At 47.2% G+C, this 21746-nt stretch overlaps 1 protein-coding gene across 4 annotated transcripts in view; it reads right to left on the bottom strand.

Annotated features, from left to right (window-relative positions):
• IFT88 (intraflagellar transport 88) overlaps positions 1–21746 on the bottom strand; it is a 2010164-nt gene that overhangs the window by 398591 nt on the left and 1589827 nt on the right. For all 4 annotated transcript variants that reach the window (XM_069640006.1, XM_069640003.1, XM_069640005.1 and 1 more), the window contains one exon: positions 17083–17189. In XM_069640006.1, coding sequence (XP_069496107.1) covers positions 17083–17189 — 107 coding nt within the window. The remainder of the gene's footprint in view (positions 1–17082; positions 17190–21746) is intronic.

Genomic DNA, 21746 nt, shown 5'->3' on the forward strand with positions numbered 1-21746 from the left:
ATGGCCTTGTAGGAAGAAATGCACAGTTAGAATACGCCTACAGGTATCTAACTGTTGTTAAAAATGGGCAGGAAGGCAACAAACATAACATTGATCAGAAAAATGAAGAAAACACTGATAGGAAAAAATGAAGTACTTAGTTGCATAAGAAATTAAGGTTTTGTTTAATCCGACAAGGATTTTTTTCCCCAGACCCAAGGATTAGAAAATCCTTCGGCCATGCACCCAACACTGCACGCACTCCCCACAACTTGCCAATGAAAATGCAACACAAGGGGTGTATGCATGGGTGCCACATGCGGCGGTGGTTGTGGCCAGGGCCTACAGTCTTGGAAGTAAGGCCTGGCCACAACCACCGTAGCATGTGCCAACCATGGCAGCGTACTAATGAATATAATAATAGGCATTGGAAACAGTAATGTATTCACAGCATGTAGGCAATTTCAATGTTCCCTAACACCACACATGTCCTTACAAATGTAACAACTCCCCCATGCAGTGCACGGGCTCAAATACTGGCCGGCCTTATTGGACCCCTCCTTTTCTGTGCGTACAAGGAGGCCATAGAACATACGTCATTAAGTAGGTATAAGTGTACTGTGCGTACAAGATGTCCATAAACATTACATCATGATGAGCAACCCCCAGAACACGTGCATTAATCACCCCTATGTTAAGACTGTAGCCCCTGGCCACTACCACCGGAGCATGTGCCACCCAAGGCGGCGCACTAATGAATATAATAATAGCCATTGGGAAAAATAATGCGTTCATGGCATGTTGTCAATTTCGATGTTGCCTACCTATACCCGTGTGCTTTCAAGAGTTACAAATTTCCTGTCCACTACATGGACTGAAGTGTTACAAATGTCCTGCCCACTACATGGACTGAAGTGCTATCGTTATTACCCCCCACATTTACTGTACGTACAAGGTGTCCATAGAAAGTACATCATGACGGCCGAAGAACAAATGCATAGATCACCCATTTCTTACTGTGTGAACCTTTCCCAATGCTCTGTGACACAGCAAAATAGGGTAATGAAAAAAGCATGTGTACGCTGATTGTTGCTCCGCTTTCCGCGGATCCAAGATGTCGGGCGCATCCAAACCATCTGACGCAGAACACGTCTCGCAGCAGCCAATGGGCAGAGACTTTGCGTGTACGCGGTCATGACAGCAGCCCCTTACCCAATCGGTTTCTTGTTCGTCGACCGAACAGGGAAGTGTGACCGCGGAGCGAACATAGATATCACTAATTATTTCAGACCTACTTTTTCATAATTATAAATAAACGTACTGCATGTATGGTCACAAAATTTACAAAAGCACGCTTTCTGGATCAAGCCCCTGTACCTGCCGCAGATTTCGTCAAAATCCGTCCAGCGGTTTCACCTGTAGCCATGTGCAAAGTTTTCCCCCATTCAGTCTATGGGAAAAAAAGATGTTTGGGACCCCCTATAACTCCGCTCCCCCTGGATGAATTCTCACCAAACTTTACAAAAAAATTCAGAGTGGCCCATATACATTTTTCCCAAAGTTTGGTGAGGATTCGTCCAGGGGGAGCGGAGTTATAAGACGCCCATATAGTGCTCTTCCTATGGAAACAGCAACTTAACCATAACTACATGCAATATATATATATATATATATATATATATATATATATATATGCCAAGAAGAACAAGTTACTTCCTTCTAACCTGGTAACGTTCTTTCGATTGGATGTTCCTCCAAAGTATTCCTCATCTTGGATGTATTCCATCCAGCTTTGCTGCTCTTCGGAATTTTTTTTGGCAGAGGGCGCCGTGCATCGATGTCGTCGAGTCGATGGTCCCTCGAAGGCCTCCGTCGAGGGTGACGTCATTGGGTGTATAAGTAGCATGCGCGGCGCCCGTTGGCCTCAGTTCTGTTTTTCCCCTCTTTTGTATCTGTGATCTTGTACTGTTTTTGTAGATTGTGCCGGCAGACAGGTATCAGCCTTGCGAGATCTGAGATGACAATAACCCGGAAATAATCTACAGAGGGGTAGGTTGGGAGGGCGATGAGGAATACGTTGGAGGAACATCCAATCGAAAGAACGTTACCAGGTAAGAAGTAACTTGTTCTTCGAGTGGATTGTGTCCTCCAACGTATTTCTCATCTTAGATAGGCTCCCAAAGCAGTATTTTGCATAGTTCCTCTGGAGGAGGGGTCAGATTATTTTTTAATGCCTTTAGATGACAGAATAAAGCACTGCTTTTCCAAAAGTTAACTCCCTAGACTGGGAAGCATCCAGGTTATAGAATTTTGAGAAGGTGTGAAGCGAATACCAAGTTGCTGCTTCGCAAATGGACCTTATAGGGACACCTCTTTGAAGGGCCGTGGAAGAGGCTATGCCTCTGGTGGAATGAGCTCTTAACCCTTCTGGTGGGTCTTTTTGTGCTAGTCTGTAGCATTCTGAAATGCAAAGCACGATCCAGCGTGAAATAGTTTGTTTTGTTACTGACTGACCCAGTTTTCTTCCAGTATAGCCTATAAACAACTGGTTGTCCACTCTAAGTCTAGAAACCCTAGAGATGTAAAAGCTTAAAGCTCTTTTAGGGTCCAGTCTGTGTAGTCTTTCTTCCTCCTTAGAAGGATGAGGTGGAGGATAGAATGAAGGTAAAACAATTTTCTGATTTAAATGAAAATCAGATATTACAGTCGGTAAAAATGATGGTTTAACCCTAAACACAACTCTGTTCTTATGGAACACAGTATAGGGTGGCCCAGAAGATAGTGCCTGCAATTCGCTCACTCTTCTTGCTGATGTTAGAGCAACTAAAAAGGCTGTTTTCCATGTTAATAATCTTAATAGACACGTGTGCATAGGCTCAAAAGGGGCACACATTAACAATTTTAATACCAAATTTAGATCCCAAATCGGTACTTGAAAAGGGTGAGGAGGAAACACATTAGCGAGACCTTTTATGAATTGTGTTATCAAAGAATTTTGAAGTAGGAGCATTCTTCCGATGAGCGCTTGAAGATGGAAAGCGCCGCAAGGTAACCTTTTATTGTTCCGATATTCAGACCTTTATGTGCTAGGGTCAGAAGGAAAGATAATACTTCCGGAATAGAACATAGAAAAGGATCGACATTCTTTTCTCTGCACCAGTTCAAAACGTTTTCCAACGGCAACAATAGAGAGACTTTGTTGCTGGCCTTCTTGCCGAAAGTAACACCTCCATAACGTCATCTGGAAGGTTCCAATCCCTGTATCTCAGCCTTTCAGATACCAAGCATGAAGGTTGAGCGTTTTGACCTCTGGATGGAGAACCTGACCTTCCATTTGAGAAAGAAGGTTCTCTCTCTGAGGAAGACGTACTGGAGGACAGATGGACATGTCTAGAAGGTCCGGGTACCACGTTCTCCTGGCCCAATCCGGGGCAATTAGGATCATGCGGCTCCGAAACCTTCTCAGCCTCCTGATGACCTGAGGAATGACGGGAATCGGAGGGAACGCGTACAATAGTGGGAAATTCCACTCCACCACGAACGCGTCCTCTAGGGCTCCTCTCGGGGGAAATTCCCTTGAGCAATACCTTTCGCATTTTCGGTTGATTCCGGTTGCAAACAGGTCTACTTGAGGGGTTCCCCAAAGGGCGAAGATCTCTTGAACGACTTCCTGAGCCAGTTCCCATTCGTGGGATACCGTGCTCTGCCTGCTCAGAGCATCTGCCGTCATATTCTCTTCCCCGGCTAGATGAATTGCCGTTAAAGAGATTCCCTCCTGAATCGCCCAATACCAGAGCTGCATTGCCTCCTCTTTTGTTTAGGTAGTGCATGGCCACTGTGTTGTCCTTCATTATCAGGACATTCTTTCCCCTGACAGATGGCAGGAAGGCCTTCAGCGCTAGTCTGATTGCCCTCAGCTCTAAAAGGTTGATATGTAGTTTGGACTCCGATGGAGACCAACGACCGCTGATTGTCAAATCGTTGGCATGAGCTCCCCGCCCCAGGAGTGAGGCGTCCGTCACTACTGTGATCTCCGGCCATGGTTGCCAAAAGGGTTCTCCTTTTAGAATGTTCTCTGTACAGGTCCACCATAAAAGGTCTTGTCTGACCTTGTTCGGAATCTGAAGAAGATCTGTCATTTGACCCGAGAACTGGGACCATGAGTCTTTAGGGCCCATTGAAGGGATCTCATCCTCAAGCGTGCCTCTGGCACCAGAAAAATGCAGGATGCCATGAGGCCGAGCAACCTTAAAAAGTCGTAAGCCTGGAGATTTTGGGCATTTTGGAATTTGGAAACCATCTGAAGAATGTCTTGAGCCCTCGACTTGGGAGGCGAGCTCTTTCCCAAGGACTTGTCTAATACAGCTCCTATGTACTGAAGCTGTTGGGAAGGTGTCATCTGTGACTTCTTGAAATTGAGTGAGAAGCCCAGTTTGTGGAGGAAGTGGCAGGTGACTTTCAGATGATCCAGTGCTTGCTCGGCAGAGCGCGCTCTGATCAAACAATCGTCCAGGTAGGGGTAGACATGAATCCCCTCTCTCTTGAGATGCGCTGCCACCACTGCCATTAACTTGGTGAAGACCCTCGGGGCGGAGGTCAACCCGAATGGTAGGACTCTAAACTGGTAGTGTGAGTCGCCAACTACGAACCTCAGGTATTTTCTGTGTTTGAGATGAATCGGCACATGAAAATAAGCATCCTGGAGGTCCAATGACACCAACCAGTCCTGGAGTTGAAGGGCCTGAAGGATCTGAGAAAGGGTAACCATCTTGAACTTGTCCTTCCTGAGGAACTTGTTCAAGTTTCTTACGTCCAAGATGGGTCTCAGTCCTCTGTCCTTTTTGGGGATAAAAAAATACGGGGCGTACCAACCCTTGTTCCTCTCCGCTGCAGGTACTGGTTCTATAGCACCTTTCTCCAGCAGGGTTAGAACTTCCTGTTGTAGGAGCGGGTTTGAAAGTTTCAACGGGTGTCTCCCTGGTGGATTGCTTTGAGGTTGCTTTAGAAAAGGAAGGCAATAGCCTTGGGCTATTATTTCTAGAGCCCAAACATCTGAAGTAATGGCTCGCCATTCTTGCAGATGCTGCGACAGCCTGCCTCCTACAGATGTTTTGTGGTGCAAGTCCTCAAAGTGGTTTTGTGGAGGATGTTGCAGCTGCTGATGGCAAAGAGGCTGCAGCTGGAGCTGGCTTAGCACGTTTTCCTCGTCCACCACGAGTGGCCTTACTTTGGCCCCTTTGACTGGCCATTCCTCTCGTCTTCCCGTATGAGGTGTAATAACGATAGGATCGTCCCCTCCATGATTGCCCTTGCGCACGAAAAGGCTGAGGTTGCCTAATAGCAGCTCCTAAGGATTTTGCCGCTGCTTTTGAGGTCTGCAACCTCTCAAGGCTCTCGTCAGCCTTGTTGCCAAAAAGGTTAGATCCGTCAAAAGGCATGTTCAGGAGGCGGCTCTGTACGTCCGGTGCAAAACCCGACATCCGTAACCACGCAAACCTGCGCATTACGGTGCTAGTGCCCATGGACCTGCTTACACTATCCGCAGTGTCCAATCCAGATTGAAGGGATTTCTGCATGGCCACCTTTCCATCTCTAACGATGGCTAGGAAACCTTCCCTTTCTTTCCCTTCTGGTATGTGCTCCGCCGCCATTGCAATGCACTCCCATAGAGTGTACGAAAATTTTGCCAAAGCACATGTGGAGTTGGCAGATTTTAATGCCATGCTCCCGGCTGAAAATACCTTCCGTGCCCAACCATCCACACACTTATCGTCCATGTCTGGAGGGATAGACGGGTACACAAGTTTGTTGGAAGCTGTGGCTGCCTGTATGACCAAACTCTCGGGAGTTGGATGTTTTGACAGATAGCCGGGGTCGCTACTGGCTGGGCGGTATTTTGATGCAAGGGATTTATTTACCGGAGGAATAGAATCCGGAGTTTCCCAATTCTTGGCCTGTTTTGTAAGGCTACATGAAAAGGTAGTACTGGGTCTTCAGTGGGACCATGGTCCAATATGTCTGTTAAATCATCCTGGACGAATTGGGCTGGTGGTCTAGCCCATCCCAAGTAATCTACCACCTTGGTCATTAACTGACGGTAAGATGGACTGGCATGCTCTCCTGGATCTGGTCTACCGAAATCATTCTCAGGAGAGGTGTCAATGCCACTTGCATTGTGCAAAGACTCCACCAAATCCCTCATTCTGCTTTCCTCTGAGATCAAGCATTCTGGGACATTTGGGGTGCCATACTCCAATCCAAAAGGTACATTTTCCTCCTCGGATCTCTCCTGTTCCTCAAAAATTGAGGTCAAGGATTTGAAAAACTCCTTTCTAGGGAGAGGCTTGAAATCCTTCTCTGGGAGAGGAGGAGGAAGAGGTATAGTACCAGGCTCTGAAGGAATTACATGTTTTTTTTACTTTTTCCTTCTCTTTTTCTGGCTGCCCTGGCTTGGTTGGAGCCTTTGGCGCCAAGGGTTTCGGCGTCGACGTCGATAAAGGCATCGACGGCGTCAATGACATTGTGGTCGTCGAGAGGGTCTGCTTCGAGGGGGTCGAGGTGGCCTTCGACAGTTTCTCCTTCGAGGTGTGAAAGGTCTCGGACGGCGTCAGTGACCTCGAGCGGTCAACTCGACTCGAGCGTTTTTCGCTCGGCGTCCTGGAAGGTTCCCTATCCTTCCTTTTACGCTCAACCGGGCTTGAGGGCACGCGAGTGTCGGCGCGATGACGCTCCCGGTCGGCTTCCGAAGAAGGCGCGGACCGAGGCTTCGCTTTCTCAAACACCTCCATCATTTTGACCCTAAATGCTTCACACTCTTCGGAAGACGAATGTTTTGTGGGGCATTTCATTTTCGGAGACTCGTCTGATGACGAGGTGGAGGGAGATCTATGGCGTTGTTTCTTCGACTTTTTCGACGAAGACGACGAGCAATGAGAATCAGTTCGAGATCTGGATCTATGCTTTTCGCGTCGAGGAGATTTTTTCCCATGTGGTCTCGACTCGACGCTAGAGGCTTTCCGATCCTTCCGACCTACCTGTAACTTTCCTCTCCTGTCTTGCAAGGCCTTTCCCATCATTGCCTGACACTTCGAACAGGCCTCCATGTCGTGGCCTTCCCCGAGACACCACAAACACTTGCGGTGCGGGTCCGTGATCAACATTTTTGAGCCGCACGACTTGCATTTCTTAAAATCAGATCTCGGGGTCGTGGTCGGCGTCGATGACGAGGACATAATTACTTCTCGTAATATTATATTTCCTGACAGAACTCGAGGCGTGCCGAATGTCCAAAGCAACGTACTGCAGAAAAACGAAACTGAGGCCAATGGCGCCGCGCGTGTTACTCATACACGCGATGGCGTCACCCTCGACGGAGGCCTTCGAGGGACCATCAACTCGATGACATCGACGCACGGCGCCCTCTGCCGAAAAAATTTCCGAAGAGCAGCAAAGCTGGATGGAATACATCTAAGATGAGGAATACGTTGGAGGACACAATCTACTTGAAAGTTATGGTGGGTTTCACCTGAAATGTGAAAGTAGGAAAAGTCCATTTGAGCCAGGTCGCACATTCCACAACGCCACCTAGTAGCCATCGCTGGAAGTTCACATCCAGTTCTGAGCCACAACAGCAAGGCAATGTGGGTATGCAAATTAGCTCAAATGCAAACATTTTTCTCCAGGGAATTGTCCAAGAGGACAGTGCTACTTTATACATAGCTTAATCAACCCAAGGCAGACATTTGCAAGGCTGCCAGGACAACTACATGTGAAGTGTTGTGTAATGTGTGACTTGAACTTTCCTACTTTTCACATTTAGCTCCTACGCTCACGCCGACACCTCCAGGTTGGTGGGGCTTGTCCTGCTCTGCGAGCGCGGGAGCTATTGCTAGCCATGTTGACTCTGCATACAGGTTTTGGGCCTTGAGGTAGTGATCTCTGCCATCGAGAATGTGGGGCGGGTGCAGGAGCTCAGTCCTTGTTAAAGGACTGTGGCTTGTAGCTTGTTCTTATCTTTACCTTTCCTACGTAGCAACATTGTCACCCAGCGAGGCTCAGTGTGCTTGTATGCATGTTGAGTGATTTGTAGAGTGAGTTCGACTCCCCAACTCTATTAGTGTATTGTTCAAATAAACAGCACTTTGGCAAGCTCACTGATCTTTTCCTTTAATGGAGGTCAATCATCTCAAAAAATCAAATAGCCAACATCATATTCTGATTACAAGTATTGCTGTCTTGGTGTTGCTGGGTAGGAATAATTTTTATGTTCAACTTTACTCCTAGTTGCTGCCATTCCGGTTAAAATAGGAAAGCCTTTTACATTCACACTTCCGCTTCCTATTATCGGAATCATGCCTATTACCAGGCATGCCTCTTGAGGCTGATGGCCCTTCCCCATCTCCTCGGCTGCTAAAACTATCACCCAACACCTTATGAAATCTATAGACGCCCCAAAGAAGAAAGAGGTGTCCGACCAAAGCCGGACCTCTAAATGGCTGGGTACATCGCTAGCAAATATAGATGAATTAATAAGCAGAAACAGACGCCCCCTCCGCCCCTCACCCCAAAGATGGAATCTATGGCAGATGTTAAGACAAATCATTTTGTGGAGGTTGCAACTAATTATCCATCTATGCAAGAAGAATCTAGTGCCCAAAATAGGACACTCCATAAAATGGAGCCAGCATTAAAGAGATGAACTGGATTAACTGAAGGTATTAGTGCTCCAGTGGTGGGTAATAACTTCTTCCATATCCCCACACAGTCTGAGCTACCAGACCTCTTACCCTCGATCTTTGACAGAAGTGAGTTAAGGATTCAACCCTTGTAGTACAAGTGCCAGTGAGAGGTAGAAGAAAGAAGGAAGTCCCGAAGCTGGGGTACTGCACCAGTAAAGCTTACTCCCTACCAGCCAAGGTTAGTTTGCATGAGTATATCTTGGGAACCAGACTCATTTTAAGAACCACAAAGCAGACTATAGAACTCATCTGATTACATCATTTGACAACCAAACAAAGGTCAAGTCCTTGGCCGACGCCATTGTTAGGAAAGATTTCTATTTATGTGTAATTTTCCCTCCAGTTGTGAACCCCCCAACGTTTTGCTTTTGTCTGACCATCCTAGCCTGGCTTTTACTGGAGCCCAGCCTTCTGCTTTACTCTGCTGGGCTTTTGCTCTTCTTTTTAAGGGGAAACTGACATGCCCTTCAGACTGTCAGTACTGGGAGACTTTGTTTCCCTTAGTCCTTCCCTTGGTTATCATTTCTTGGTAACCTTTTATCAGTGCACAATGTACCTTCCAGTAGTGCGCTTGGGTCTCTTTTTTTATTTTTAAGGGCCTAGACACCCTCAAAGGATTTTTGGTGAATGTACAAGTGTGCCCAAGACCCCAAGACAGAGCTGGTGGCAGTAGTTACTTTTAAAGCATTTTTGACTCTTTTCAATGGTCCATCCTTGTTTACTGCGTTTGGCCCAGGACAGTGGCCAGTGCCTAAAATGGCCATGCCACGAAGTCTTTTGTTCTGTCCTTTTGGCCATTTTGCCCCTTAGCCTTCCCCAGGTCGAGCCGACCGGGGAAATTCCTTATTTGGTCATGCCAGCCCCCGCGAAGCCAGAGGCTTTCGTGGGCTTCTGCATGCCTTGTGTGTATGCGCCCAGGATGTGGGTTGGACCTCTCTAGTTCCATTACACATCCTGGGTGCCAGGATTTCTGGTGTGCTGGGATGACTGGGACCACTGTGGTCCGTGATTGGTCCACGTCTGGGATGGTTGAATGTGAGCAGATCTTCCATTGGTTGCCCTTCGTTTTGGCACGAAGCAAACTTTGGATAAGAGAAGGCCCTCTAAACCCATTCCAGGTTGATCTTCTGAGTTCTCACCGAACTTAGTAAAGGAGCCAAGTATCCTGAACCGAAGAAACTAATCTGTGTAACACCTGTAGACCTGCTGGAAGGTTTGACACCCTGACCCCACTGTTGTCCCGTCAGAGCCCCTGTTTCTAACTGACCATAGAAGGCCTGCAAGGGCGCTTCGACCCTTTGGTATAGTGGGACCAACTACTCTCGGCACCTCCTGCTTAACCTGCAAACGAGCCCCTTCGAAAGTGTTCCTGGACCATCCAGTGAACTGACCAGCTTATACAGGACCTTTGCTTTGGAATCGCTGCCGTCTCGAGTTTTGGCTTGAGATTTAAGTAACCGTAAGCTCTTAGTAGAAGGCACTCTCCCGTCGACTTTCGTACACCTAGCATTCCTAGGTCTGAAATTAGGAGAGTGTGCCCGAACACGAGCCTACACGGTACCCATGTTGCCCTGCTCTGGTGACGAGCTTCGTGGGTGCATTGCTGCTGTGCCCGCCTGTGCCCCAAGATGACCTGCAGTGGAACTGGCCCGATTCCTTCCCCAGAAGCGGAGAAAAGGCCACTGTCCTGCCACAGACTGAGGTCCCGGAACTCAGCTCCTGAAACCTGGAGAGATGCTCAACTGCTGGACTCCAACTGGCGAGCGAACTGGACTAGACTGCCGAAATTTGGTCTGGACTGCGTCAAGGGTCGGTGAGTACTTGCAACACTTAACGGTGGCCCCAGGTGCATCCATAGACTTTTACGCACGAGTGTCCCCAAGGGCCACTCACCTTTGTTAGGGTAGCCTGAGCTACCATCCTATTTCTGATTCCTGGAAATCGCTCTGCCCTCTTATAGAGACCCTCCTCAAATAGTGGAACTCTATTCTTCATTGCCTCACTCCTTTTCTGAGACACTATAGCTCCTTGAAGAGACCCCTTTTGTACTTTAACGCATGACCGAGTGCTGCCACGCTAAATATACTTTTCAGCACAAGGCTCCACGCTTTGTAGGGATTACACCGTCTATTAGTTGGGGTTGTGATTCCTGAAGAACCGCCTAAAGTATATTTGCACTGTCTGAACCTCTTCTGTTACAGGTAGTGGCTCCATACTTGCTTAATATTGCTTTAGGATAATAGTTGATGCATAAATTTCACTAGTATAAGGTTGTGTTAGATTTGTTAGTAATTACTGTGGTTTCATCTTGTGTTTTACTTAAAAGGCCATTAATAAATGTATATGTATTTTTGATGTATACACCTGACAGTGTAATTTGTGGTGTTGTTTACTGTGTGAGCTCATTGTGGGCCTTCCATCACCCTCAGCCTTCCTGAGACCTATTCTTGACTACCTACAATGCTACCTTGATTGGTCTGGCTTGTCCAGATGGTTACCCTGTTCCAAGAAACTAGGCTGGCCTTCTGAGCCTCTGCCCACCAGATCAGAGTTCAGAAATCCATCTTAACAGCTATCATGCCTGAAATGCATCTTGTGGGACCTGCTACCCTAACTTCAGAGAAACACTCTCCCTCCTACAGAGCCTTGCTGATATTAGTAGAATAGCAGAAACTTAAAACTGGGGAATTAAATAAAGGTGTGTAAATGAGATATTATTAAGGGCAACCCAAATCAAAAGGTTTTATTCAAAAGTCAGATCCCAAACCTCATTGGTCAGTCCCAGACTACAGTAACTAGCATTCTTGCAAACATATAAGCTACCATAGCTCATATTTCAAACAAAGTTATTAGTGACTTAAAATCCATAGCTCTTCAAAATGAGGCTACATTCAGTGTTTTCCACCCTAGTCCAGTGTGTAACATCAAATAGGCTGACAATAGAAGGATATAGTCTCACTCTGTAACTTGGACAATGTGTTGGGTCGGTGTAACAAGATTCTTAAACGCCACTAGGGAAATGGCTAATCTTGCACCAAATAAGGGCACCATTGTTATTACCTTGGAAGGATCTTCAGAACAAGATTCCTGTATGGCTGAGAGGAAAAGTTGTTGCATCCACCATCTTAAAGGAAGACTTGAAATATTTAAGAAGTATCTATATTCCCGAATGCATCTCGAAAGACTGTCGGAGGAGTAATCTACCAGACTTTCTTCGGAAAACCAAAACACTACAGTCCTTGTACTCCCAAATGAAAATTGTTCTAGGTTTTTCATTAATCACTATTCATCTTTTATTTAGGTTTACTCTTGGCTCCTATATAAGTTCTATTTTACTTCTGTACATTCTTACGATTGAAAGTTGAAAATAATTCTTCAATCATGTGGTTTCTCTATGTTTTTACTGTTAAACTTTATATGTCCGAGTGGTTACTGGGTGGTGAGATAACAGTTTGGGGTGTATACGCTACATAAATAAATAAATATACTACTTTGCCATCTTACCTTAGAGACACCAAAGATTTTCTCAGCCGTATAGAAGGAATACCCTGGGAATCCACTTATTTATTAACAACACTTGATGTAGTCTCTCTCTACATCTATATTTAGGAGCGATATTGGTCGGTAGGAGGAGCATTCCGTCGGGTCTTTTCCCTCCTTAGGTAACACCACTATTATAGCCCCCATCATGGTTTCTGGCAGGATTCCCCCCTCTAGTATCGCATTAAACACCCTCACTAAGTGCGGAGCCAAGGTGGAGCGAAACCGCTTATAAAAATACACAGTGAAACCATCCTCGCCAGGAAATGTCCCCACTTTCATCCCCCTAATCACTTTGCTCTACCTCCTCCTCTATCACTGGTCCCTCCATACCCTTCCGCCATCTCCCTTGTCAGGGCTGGTACCTGAATGGAGTTCAGAAAACCCTCAATCTGGGCGTCATCCCCTCCATAGTCAAGCAAATATAATTTTTCATAGTATCGACGAAAGGCCCTACCTATGTTTGGGGTATCATAACCCAACGTCCTCCGTTCATTTCTCACCGCCTCACCATCCTACTTCTCTGGTCCTCCCTCAACTTCCAGGCTAAAATCCTATCTGGTCTATCCCCCTTCTCATAATATTTTTGCTTTATCAGCTGTAGACTCCTCTCTGTTTTGTGTAGCAGGAGGTCCTTCAACTGGAGCCTCTAGTCTTCCAGGGTGGCCACCCGCTCCTGCTCTAGTGGCTCATCTGAGGGTCCCCCGGCTGGAGTTGGGCTATTTTCCCTCTCAGATACCCCTCCTGGGCTTCCCTCTCCCTTTTTTTTTTGGGCTCCGATTTTTATGAAGACTCCTCGTATGGTTGCCTTGAAGGCATCCCATAGTATGTGCGTGCCAACCTCACCATTGTCGTTTAATTCAAAATATTCCACTGTGGCATCTAAAACCTCCTGTGCAAGGGCGTCATCCTTCAGCAGGGAGTCATTACATTTCCAACGCCCTCTGTGGTCACCACACCATCCCTCCGCTATGGTGACACGAACCATGTCATGGTCGGACCAGTGGACGGGGTCGACCCTGTGACCCATGACGTGCGGGCGCAGGGGCTCATCAACTAGGATGTAATCTATTCTTGAATACGATTCATATATTGCGGAATAGTATGTGAATGAAGGATCTCCAGTCCTGGGGCTCTGGATTGAGTCCACCAGGCCCAGTTCGGCATTGACCTTCTGGAATTTTCGTGCCATGGCTTCGTCCTGATTGTCCTGAGGGCCCATACGTTTCCTATCAGCGGCTGAGTCCAGGACCATGTCAAATCTCCCCCCCACCACCACCGTGCCTTGAACAAATAGCTTTAGCCTATCCCTCATCTCTTCCCAGAATTGTGCTTGGCCTTCATTTGGGCTGTACACCACAGCAAGAGTTAGTGGGGAGCCCTACATGGTACCCCTCACCAGCAAATATCGGCCCTCTGGATCCTTCAACATGGCCTCCTTGTCGAAGCCCACATCCCTTGCCATTAAGATGGCCACCCCCCTTTGTTTTGTCTTGTGCGATGCACAGAATACCTCTCTGGTCCCTCCCCCCCGCAATTCTGGTTCCCTCCCCCGTGCCCAGTGTGTCTCTTGAAGAAAAAGTAAGTCAAGTTTAGCCCTTCTGAATTCTCTACAGACCAAGGACCTCTTGGTAGGGGTGTTCAGACCCCGCACGTTAAGGGACCCCACTCCCAGGGCAGGCAGACTTTCAGCCATTATCTAGGTTTCCCTTTCTCTCGGTCAGCTTCCTCAAAGCACCTTCCCCCACCAGCTCTCCTTGTCTTTTACTGTACTCCCTCTCACCCCTCCTCCCTCCCCCCTGGGTGGGCCTTAAACTTTTTCCCAACCCCAAATTTAACAGCCCCAACTTTCCCCTTTCCCCCCTGCCCCCTCCCCGGCGTCCAGCCAAATAGTTCAACCATTGCTGGCACTTGGCCGGACCACCAGCTTGCCCACCTCTGCTAGGCTATCATTGAAATGTTCTCCTCATTGAGCCTCCCCCCCTAACGTGACACCCCCTCGGTATTCCCCTTATACTTTCTGTTCAGGGGGACCTTGTTTTTTGATTGGACCCCAAGATCTTCAACACCCACTCCATTATAGGTCAGGGTGGCCCGCTCCTCCTCCTTCCGGGTCATTCCGCTCTCTGTCCTTCGTCGGTAAAGGTGTGTTCAGTTTTTAAAATTTTCTTGAGCTTGTCTTCCTTCTCCTGTCTCCCAGTGACCTGAGTCCAATTGCTCCTTTCACTGTCATCCCTGTAGGTACCCTCTGGCGGATCAGTTCCGTCACATAGTCCTGGATAGCTCCCCTTATGTCGTCCTGTTACCAGAGTCGTTCGCTGACCCATATATTCAAATGAAAGGGAGAAGGGGTAGCCCCATCTGTAGCGCACTCCCTTCTCCTTCAGCAGCTGCGTTAGGGGGCGGCACATTCTGCGTTTGGCCAGTGTATACGTTGAGAGATCTTGAAAAATTGACACCAGCGCGTTGTTGTATGTGATCTCCCGAGCCTTCCTGACCTCCTCCAGCACCTTCGCCCTTTCCGTGTAGTAATGGAACCGGACCAAGATGGACCGGGGGCCCCCTGCTCTGCCCCCCCGCTCTGTGCACACGGTCGAACGTTAGTTCTGTTGTTATCCCATCCACAAAGAGGAGGTTGATAATTTCTCTCACCACCCGTACTATATCTCTCTCCGTTTCTCCCTCCGTCTCCGGGACCCCAAAAATTCTGAGGTTATTCCTCCTTTCCCTGTTCTCAAAATCGTCCATTTGCCTGGCCCTCTCCTCATCCCTCGTCTCCAGGGCCGTCAGCCTCATGCCTATTTGTACCTCTTGGGTCGCAGATGACGATTGGTTAGTTTCTAGCTGAAACAGCCTGTCCTCAACCTTGTCCACCCTTTGATCCATTTTTTCCATTTTTTGGGCAATGTCCGATCTCATGTCCCTAATTTCTTGCAGGACTGAGGCGAAGTCCCTTTCCATTGCTGTGGTGGACTGCGACGAGGTCTCTGACTGGGCCATTCCACGGTCTCGGTCCAGGCCGTTGCTATTGCTTCTTACCTCCTGATAGCGGTATTCTTGAAGGGCTTTCTGCCAGCTCATCTGGGCTCCCCATGTACCCCACCGTAGGATCTGCCGCCATCCAGGGGAGTTCAGGGCGTCCTCCCCAGGCCCTGCTTTATGTTCTTTCGACGGTTCTAGCCGATGGACTACAAGGGAGGGGTCTGCGTGGGGGTTTGCCCCCTTTATTATCTTTTCCGGCTTGGCTGATTCACCTCTGGGTGGGCACACGCCCCACCAACATCAGGCGGGGGCCTCTCACCCTGTCTGTTCTACCTGAATCGTTCTAGACCCTCTTTACACTCCCGAGGAGAGGTGGTGTGATCAATGGGGTCCGTGGAGACGGTATCATTTGGTGTTCACTCCAGGGGGGGATCCAACGGTCGGGCTTCCCAGTCCTCTCCGGAAGTCAAAGCACCCCACTCGGTTGCTATTGGGCGGGCACACGCCCTGGGCTCGGGTCCAGGGGCCACCACCTACGTGGAGCCTGGTCACGCCACAGGCCTCTACCAGGAAGTGGGTTTGCACCCCTTGCTTTTGATCCATCCTTATTAGTGAAAGTCCTTGATTTTGGGTGCCACCTGGGGTGGGATCTCGCTGTCAGGACGATGTTGGATCTTCAGATGCAATCCGAGTGTAGGCATGATCTTTGTTGGTGTGGGAGCCCTTTCCATACCCCCACAGTGGACTCTTTGCCAGGACCCTGAAGAAGGGACTGGACTCCGCTCCTCTCCTCAGAATTCTCCTGGCGTGCCTCACAGACTTCCCCCAGCCCCTCCGTGATATAAGCCGGGGCCCCGTTGGGCCTCTCCACCATGGGGGGTTGGTGTGATCCAGCGGGAGCTGTATCCGTCTTTTACTGGTCCTTTGTTGGGAACTTCCTGCCCCACTGAATGTCCCTGGGGGCCTAGACAGACCAGCACCTTGGCTGTTGCCCTAAACACGGCCCGCTCCAATGAATTTGTGGCTCTGTGTAGGGGGAGGGTGGCACGAGCCTCCCAGGCCTTTCCCCAGACATCCGATACCCTCGGGGCTAATTGGGAACGGGGGTGAACTCAATCAACCCTGCCTCTGCTTCCGCTGCTCCATGTGTGTTTTCTCCTCAGCTGGCAGGGGTCAGGCAGGGATCGGGGCGTGAGGCCCCTTTGAAGTTGAGAGCTGTAGGCCGCTCTCCAAGTGCAGCTTTCCAGGTGGCGCTGTGGCCCCGTAGCAGCTCCTCCTTGCTGGAACCACGGACGGTTCGGAAGAATCACTTTTGCCGCCGTCGCTTCTCCAATTGATTCCCACAGTTGTCTGAGGAGCTCACGCTGCGTTTTTGCACCCCTGCGTTCCCAACAGTTTCAGGTGGGTCGGGGTGGTGTGGGTTTTTGCTTTTGCAGGCTAAATGGGGGGGCTCATCTCCCTTTATAACCCTGCCGGAGGGGAGCAACGCAGGAGTACTAGAACATCCCTGCGCCCCTTTGTGGCCGACAGTAATTTTATATTTGATATAACCACTGCATACCACTGATGAAATCTCTATTGGCATTGTTGGTGCCACTTTTATGATAACAATATCGGTCAGAACTGCTTTGCTCCCCGCTGGAGGTTCGAAAAAAAACATCTCAGGCAGGACTAATCCTATAGCCTACATTTTTAAAGGGGGAATCCCTTTCACGAATGTTACCTGTAACGATGTCAGAAAAAGGTGATCCATAGAAAACAAGATCGCTGTAGAAAACATGTTTACTGGCCAAAAGCTGAGATATGTGCACACAAATACCATCTTGCTCATAAAATGACATACCTGTTCTCTTATTTCTTTCATTTTCTCCACTTTCTTGAGCTTTGTTGCATAATCCTGACCTTCTTTTAACCCAATATCCGTGCAAAGACGAACCAGGAATCGAAGACCTATAATTTAACATTGAAAGAATATTTACAAAGTTCTTCGCTTCCAACCTACAAAAAAGTACCAGAAAGTACAACTTTACACATCCACTTAATTACGAATAAAAGTAACAAGTAGGGATAACTGGAGCAGATCACAGTAAATAGAAAATAAGGTGCAAGGATCTTTGCTATACATTCCAACAAAATACATTTAGCAGTTTGGAGAGTAATACACGGACTGCACACATAGCTGATTTTCAGCGAAGTTATGCTAACAGTGAGTCAGGAACAAAACAAGAAAATGCCACACTTTACCTTGAAGGATGGAATAGATCACAATTAACATAAGCCACTGTAGAGCAACACAAATATTCGAGTCTCATTAGCTCCAAAAAAAGGAATGCAACTGATTGTCCATGTCTGAAATGTGGTGGGGACTCTTAGATCAGGACTTGGCCCAAAAGACTTACAGAGTTGTTATCAAACATCATGCCCCTGCTCCAGGGATGTAAAATAGGACTCCCCGAAGATAAACAATGCTATTGCTGGCTCTCCATTTGGTACCCGCCTTCCCTTGCTACCAATGGGTAAGAAATCACAAGAACAGCGTCAGGGAGAGTTTCCACCCTTTGCAGTCCCAGTAGTAAATAGGAAGCTCTTGATGGGCTAAGGGTGGGACAGGGGTTGGAAACACCCAGCCTTTTTTATGTCTCTCCGCTCTCAGGAGCTTTATGCAGCTGGGAGGGAAGTGGAGTGATAATGGCTGTGAACGTTTAATCACTTTGCTCAGTGTAGAGCAAGGAAAATACTGTGAAGACTAAAGTGAAGAACCATCCATTCCCGCTGTGCAGCCTCTCAGCAGCAGAGGCAGGACCATTTCTATGGCTAGGAGATGTGGAAGATGACCTTGGGAGCTTGTGGGATGGTAGCGTGCTTTTGAATCGATGCCAGAGAACATTGCTGTGTTTTAAAAAATCAAAGGCTGAGAGGCTTTGATGAAAGGAGACAATAATGCACCCCAATCCATGTGCATGTCTGCGATAAGTCAAGTGAAATATTTCAAAAAAGTTGTCATTTCAAATGTGAACTATTAAACCAGCAGATCAAAAGGTACTTTTGAACGGCTTACTTCATCACAAAGGATTTCAGAACATAAGTTGGGATAATTGTAATGGTTAATAGTGGATTACAAAGTGTCCATAAATCAGAATATCTAACGTTTGTCCGTAAAAGAAAAAGTCTCATCTATGAATGTATCATAACATTTTGCAGAAACGAAAATGAGGATACAATAGAGGGGGAGGGGAGAGAAATAATGATAACGATTGAACAGAGTAGATTAGTTAACCGACACTTAAAAGCAGACAGAGATGTGAAATGAGGGATGGTGATTACAGCTCTTTGAAAACAGAGGTAGAGATGAGGTAAGATTGGAAAAGATATGGCAGTGAGGAGATGAGAAAGGGAGACCTAACATGTCAGATGAGGGAACCCCAGAGTCAGAGAATATAGGCTAAGAGGATAATGAGCACATAAAGAGGTTAATATTTCATGAAATATTCACAGAGGAAAATATTTCATGAACAATAAGAGGCATGGGGATAAATGTTTCGTCTTTGCACTGGGAGCCAGTATACCTTCCAATGGCAATGACCACTGGAGAGGTGAAGGGCACCCAACTTCCGAACCAGAAGATGCCATGTGTCATGGCAGTGGAGACTGGCCTTTGATGAGACATAACAAGACAAGAAAAAGCCAACCAATCACGGAAACCTCGGAAATAATCATCTTCTGATCAAGCCTGCCTCCTTATAGAAGCAGGGCAATCCTTGCCAGAAGGCCGAGGAGCAGGGGAGGCAGTATGCAGTATCAATGATCAGAAGACTATAGAAGCTGCCCTCATCACACCGTCAGACAACATGGGGAGAAACAGCAGCAGCCAGAAAGAAATGCCCAGTTGCCAAGTCACTGTCCAAAGACTCTGGATCTGCCACTTCTACCATATTAGCTACTTCGGACATGTCACTCTGGCATGAAGGGAAATGTGCATTACTGACTTGTTAACCAAGACTATGGTCACCAATTACCCGTAAAGGAGGGAGAAAAAGAGTCAACTAGGCCTAATGGTGGGTATGAACAGCCCCAGATAAAACAGAACAGACATAATTGCAATCCCCTGCAATTCATCTTCAATGCCATCAGGATTCATGGAAATGTGCCTGTAGCAATGCAGATAGAACCTCCTCTTGATAATAAGTTTGATGGCATAAAATGACTCAACTGCTTCTCAGAATACACATAAAAATATGACAAAACAATGGCATGTATTCAGTACCAATCTGCACCTTGTATACTGAGGGGATGGTTAATTGCATAAGTGAAGTCCGTGAGCACAGGGCTACGTCAAGTTTCTACCCGTGTTTTTAACCATAACTTAATGCAAGATAGGGCATGCATGTAAAACCCGGATATCAGATTAGCTCCAGGAATGACTGTTTTCTGATACCTTGTTTTGGGGTCATATTCAGCTCCAAGAGTTAGAGATACCGAAGCAGTTATGCTGAATGGAATCAGGATATAGGAGGCTTTACTGGACAAACGAGGTTAGCATAGGTTGCATGAGGCTGGGCTAAGATGTTTACACCTAAGCATGTGATGTTTATGCATGATAATTTCAGGTCATGTCTTAGAATTAGTTGGTTTCATCTATTAGTCTGCAATTAGCATATGATGGCACTAACTGAGAAAATGGGGCTGCGGCTGTGCATATTCAGGATTATACCGGAGCAAAGAGTTTGTAAATCGACAGCTGCCATAAAAGGCTGCACTGGACACCTGAGCTTGAGCATACCATGATTGTACCTGAGTATATGATGGGTATGTATGTGAACCTACAATCTGGTATATTATAGCAGCACAATAATAGATACATGCTTGATGGCTAAAACAATTTGTATATGCTTTAGGGACATTTTTATGTCATTTATTTTACAATTCGTTTTTTTTATTATGCCCTGTGGGTGAGATAATATTGAGGTGTCACTTACAATGATGTCACCGAGGTCAAAGGTCCCATTAGACTACTTCCTGTGATGTAACTGGGGTCAAAGGGCTTTTGATGTCACTTCTGTACAGAAGGGCGGTGTTTTCACTGATGGGCCCATAGGTCAGTGCTCACCCTCTAGTACCTGTAAGACAGGATAGCTGCACCATGTGAGGGATGGGGATGCAGGATTCACTTATTCCAACACGACTCAATAATGAGGACTCAGTAATTTGGCAAAGGGAAGTCCGTTTAATGACAAGTACATCAAACAGGGAAGCAATTGGAAATCAGCATTGTTGCGATCACCTGTCATGCTCCAACTTCCTCGATCTTCAGTCGAACAGCAATTTTTATACACAAAACTCGCCATTACTGACGTCTAACTCTACAAATTCGTCATGCAATATAATTGGTTAGGAAAGGTAACTTAAGTATAGGTGCTATATTTGTATATGGTAACAGAGCATGCGGATTGGATAACTTATCAGGTGGGTGTCTAGCCCAACCCTCTACATCACGCGTGATAGACGTCACAACAACTACGACGTCCCATTGATTCTACTATCTATAGGAACCTACATAACTTGGTCCATTATGATTGGGCAGGTTACACCCCTAGACGTAAATCTCCATTTTAATTAGCAGCATGCAGACTGGACACCCAGGTGCTTAGTGTCCCAAGATTCACCCTGCCTCCCTTCCATCAATCAGGGCTTTTGAGCTATGTGTCAATTAGCTGGCTGGGCATGGCCTCGACACTGTAGCCTCTTATCTGGAGAAGTTATGGCACCTTTGGATCTGGGTGACATCAGACGTTGATAATTCTTCGCGCCTGACTGGTCACATGTCTGTTCACCGTGAATCTGCTTCAGTTTCAAGCTTTTTGTGTATTTGATTCTTCTTTAGCCTCGCCACCTGCCTGGGCCCCCGTTATTTTGACCTTCACGGGGTAGGCTGGTATGCTCTGAAGTTTTGATTCTCCAGCGTTGCCGCTCTCCCCCTTTCCTTGGGTTGACCTCAAATTCCCAGGCATGAGCTGCTCTTTGTTGAGTTTCGATTCCACTCTTCTTTCTGGATTCAGCTGGTATATGAAACCTGGCCTAGTAGGCCTCTGGCCGCCTGGGCATACTTCTGCTTAACAAAATTGAGTCGCACTTGTATAATGTGCCTTATTGAGGTAGATATATGGTTGGCGCTTGCCGCTCTATTCTTCTACTAAGCATTGCAAGAAGTATCGTTTTCTTAGCTTCTTGCGTTCCAAGCCTATTTACACGCGTCAACTGGTTGGTTTCTTCCATCTTGCCTTATAGCAACGTTTCCTCATGATTTAACATTGTCTCTTTCCTGTGCCCATTACATCTCTTTTTCAATGCTGCTCGCATTGGCATGCTATCCTTGATAGCCGTTTTCGCTCATTTGCGTCTGTCCAGGCCCGTGTGACATTTCCACTGGCCATCCATTAAGTCTCTTTGGGTCTCTTAGTGGACCGTTTGTAGGGCCTCTTCATTTCGTCTCAGCTGCTGGTATGGTTG

This window comes from Ambystoma mexicanum, chromosome 7q (assembly GCF_040938575.1).
Source record: "Ambystoma mexicanum isolate Mex_15411 chromosome 7q, UKY_AmexF1_1, whole genome shotgun sequence".
NCBI classification, from domain to species: Eukaryota; Metazoa; Chordata; class Amphibia; order Caudata; family Ambystomatidae; genus Ambystoma; species Ambystoma mexicanum.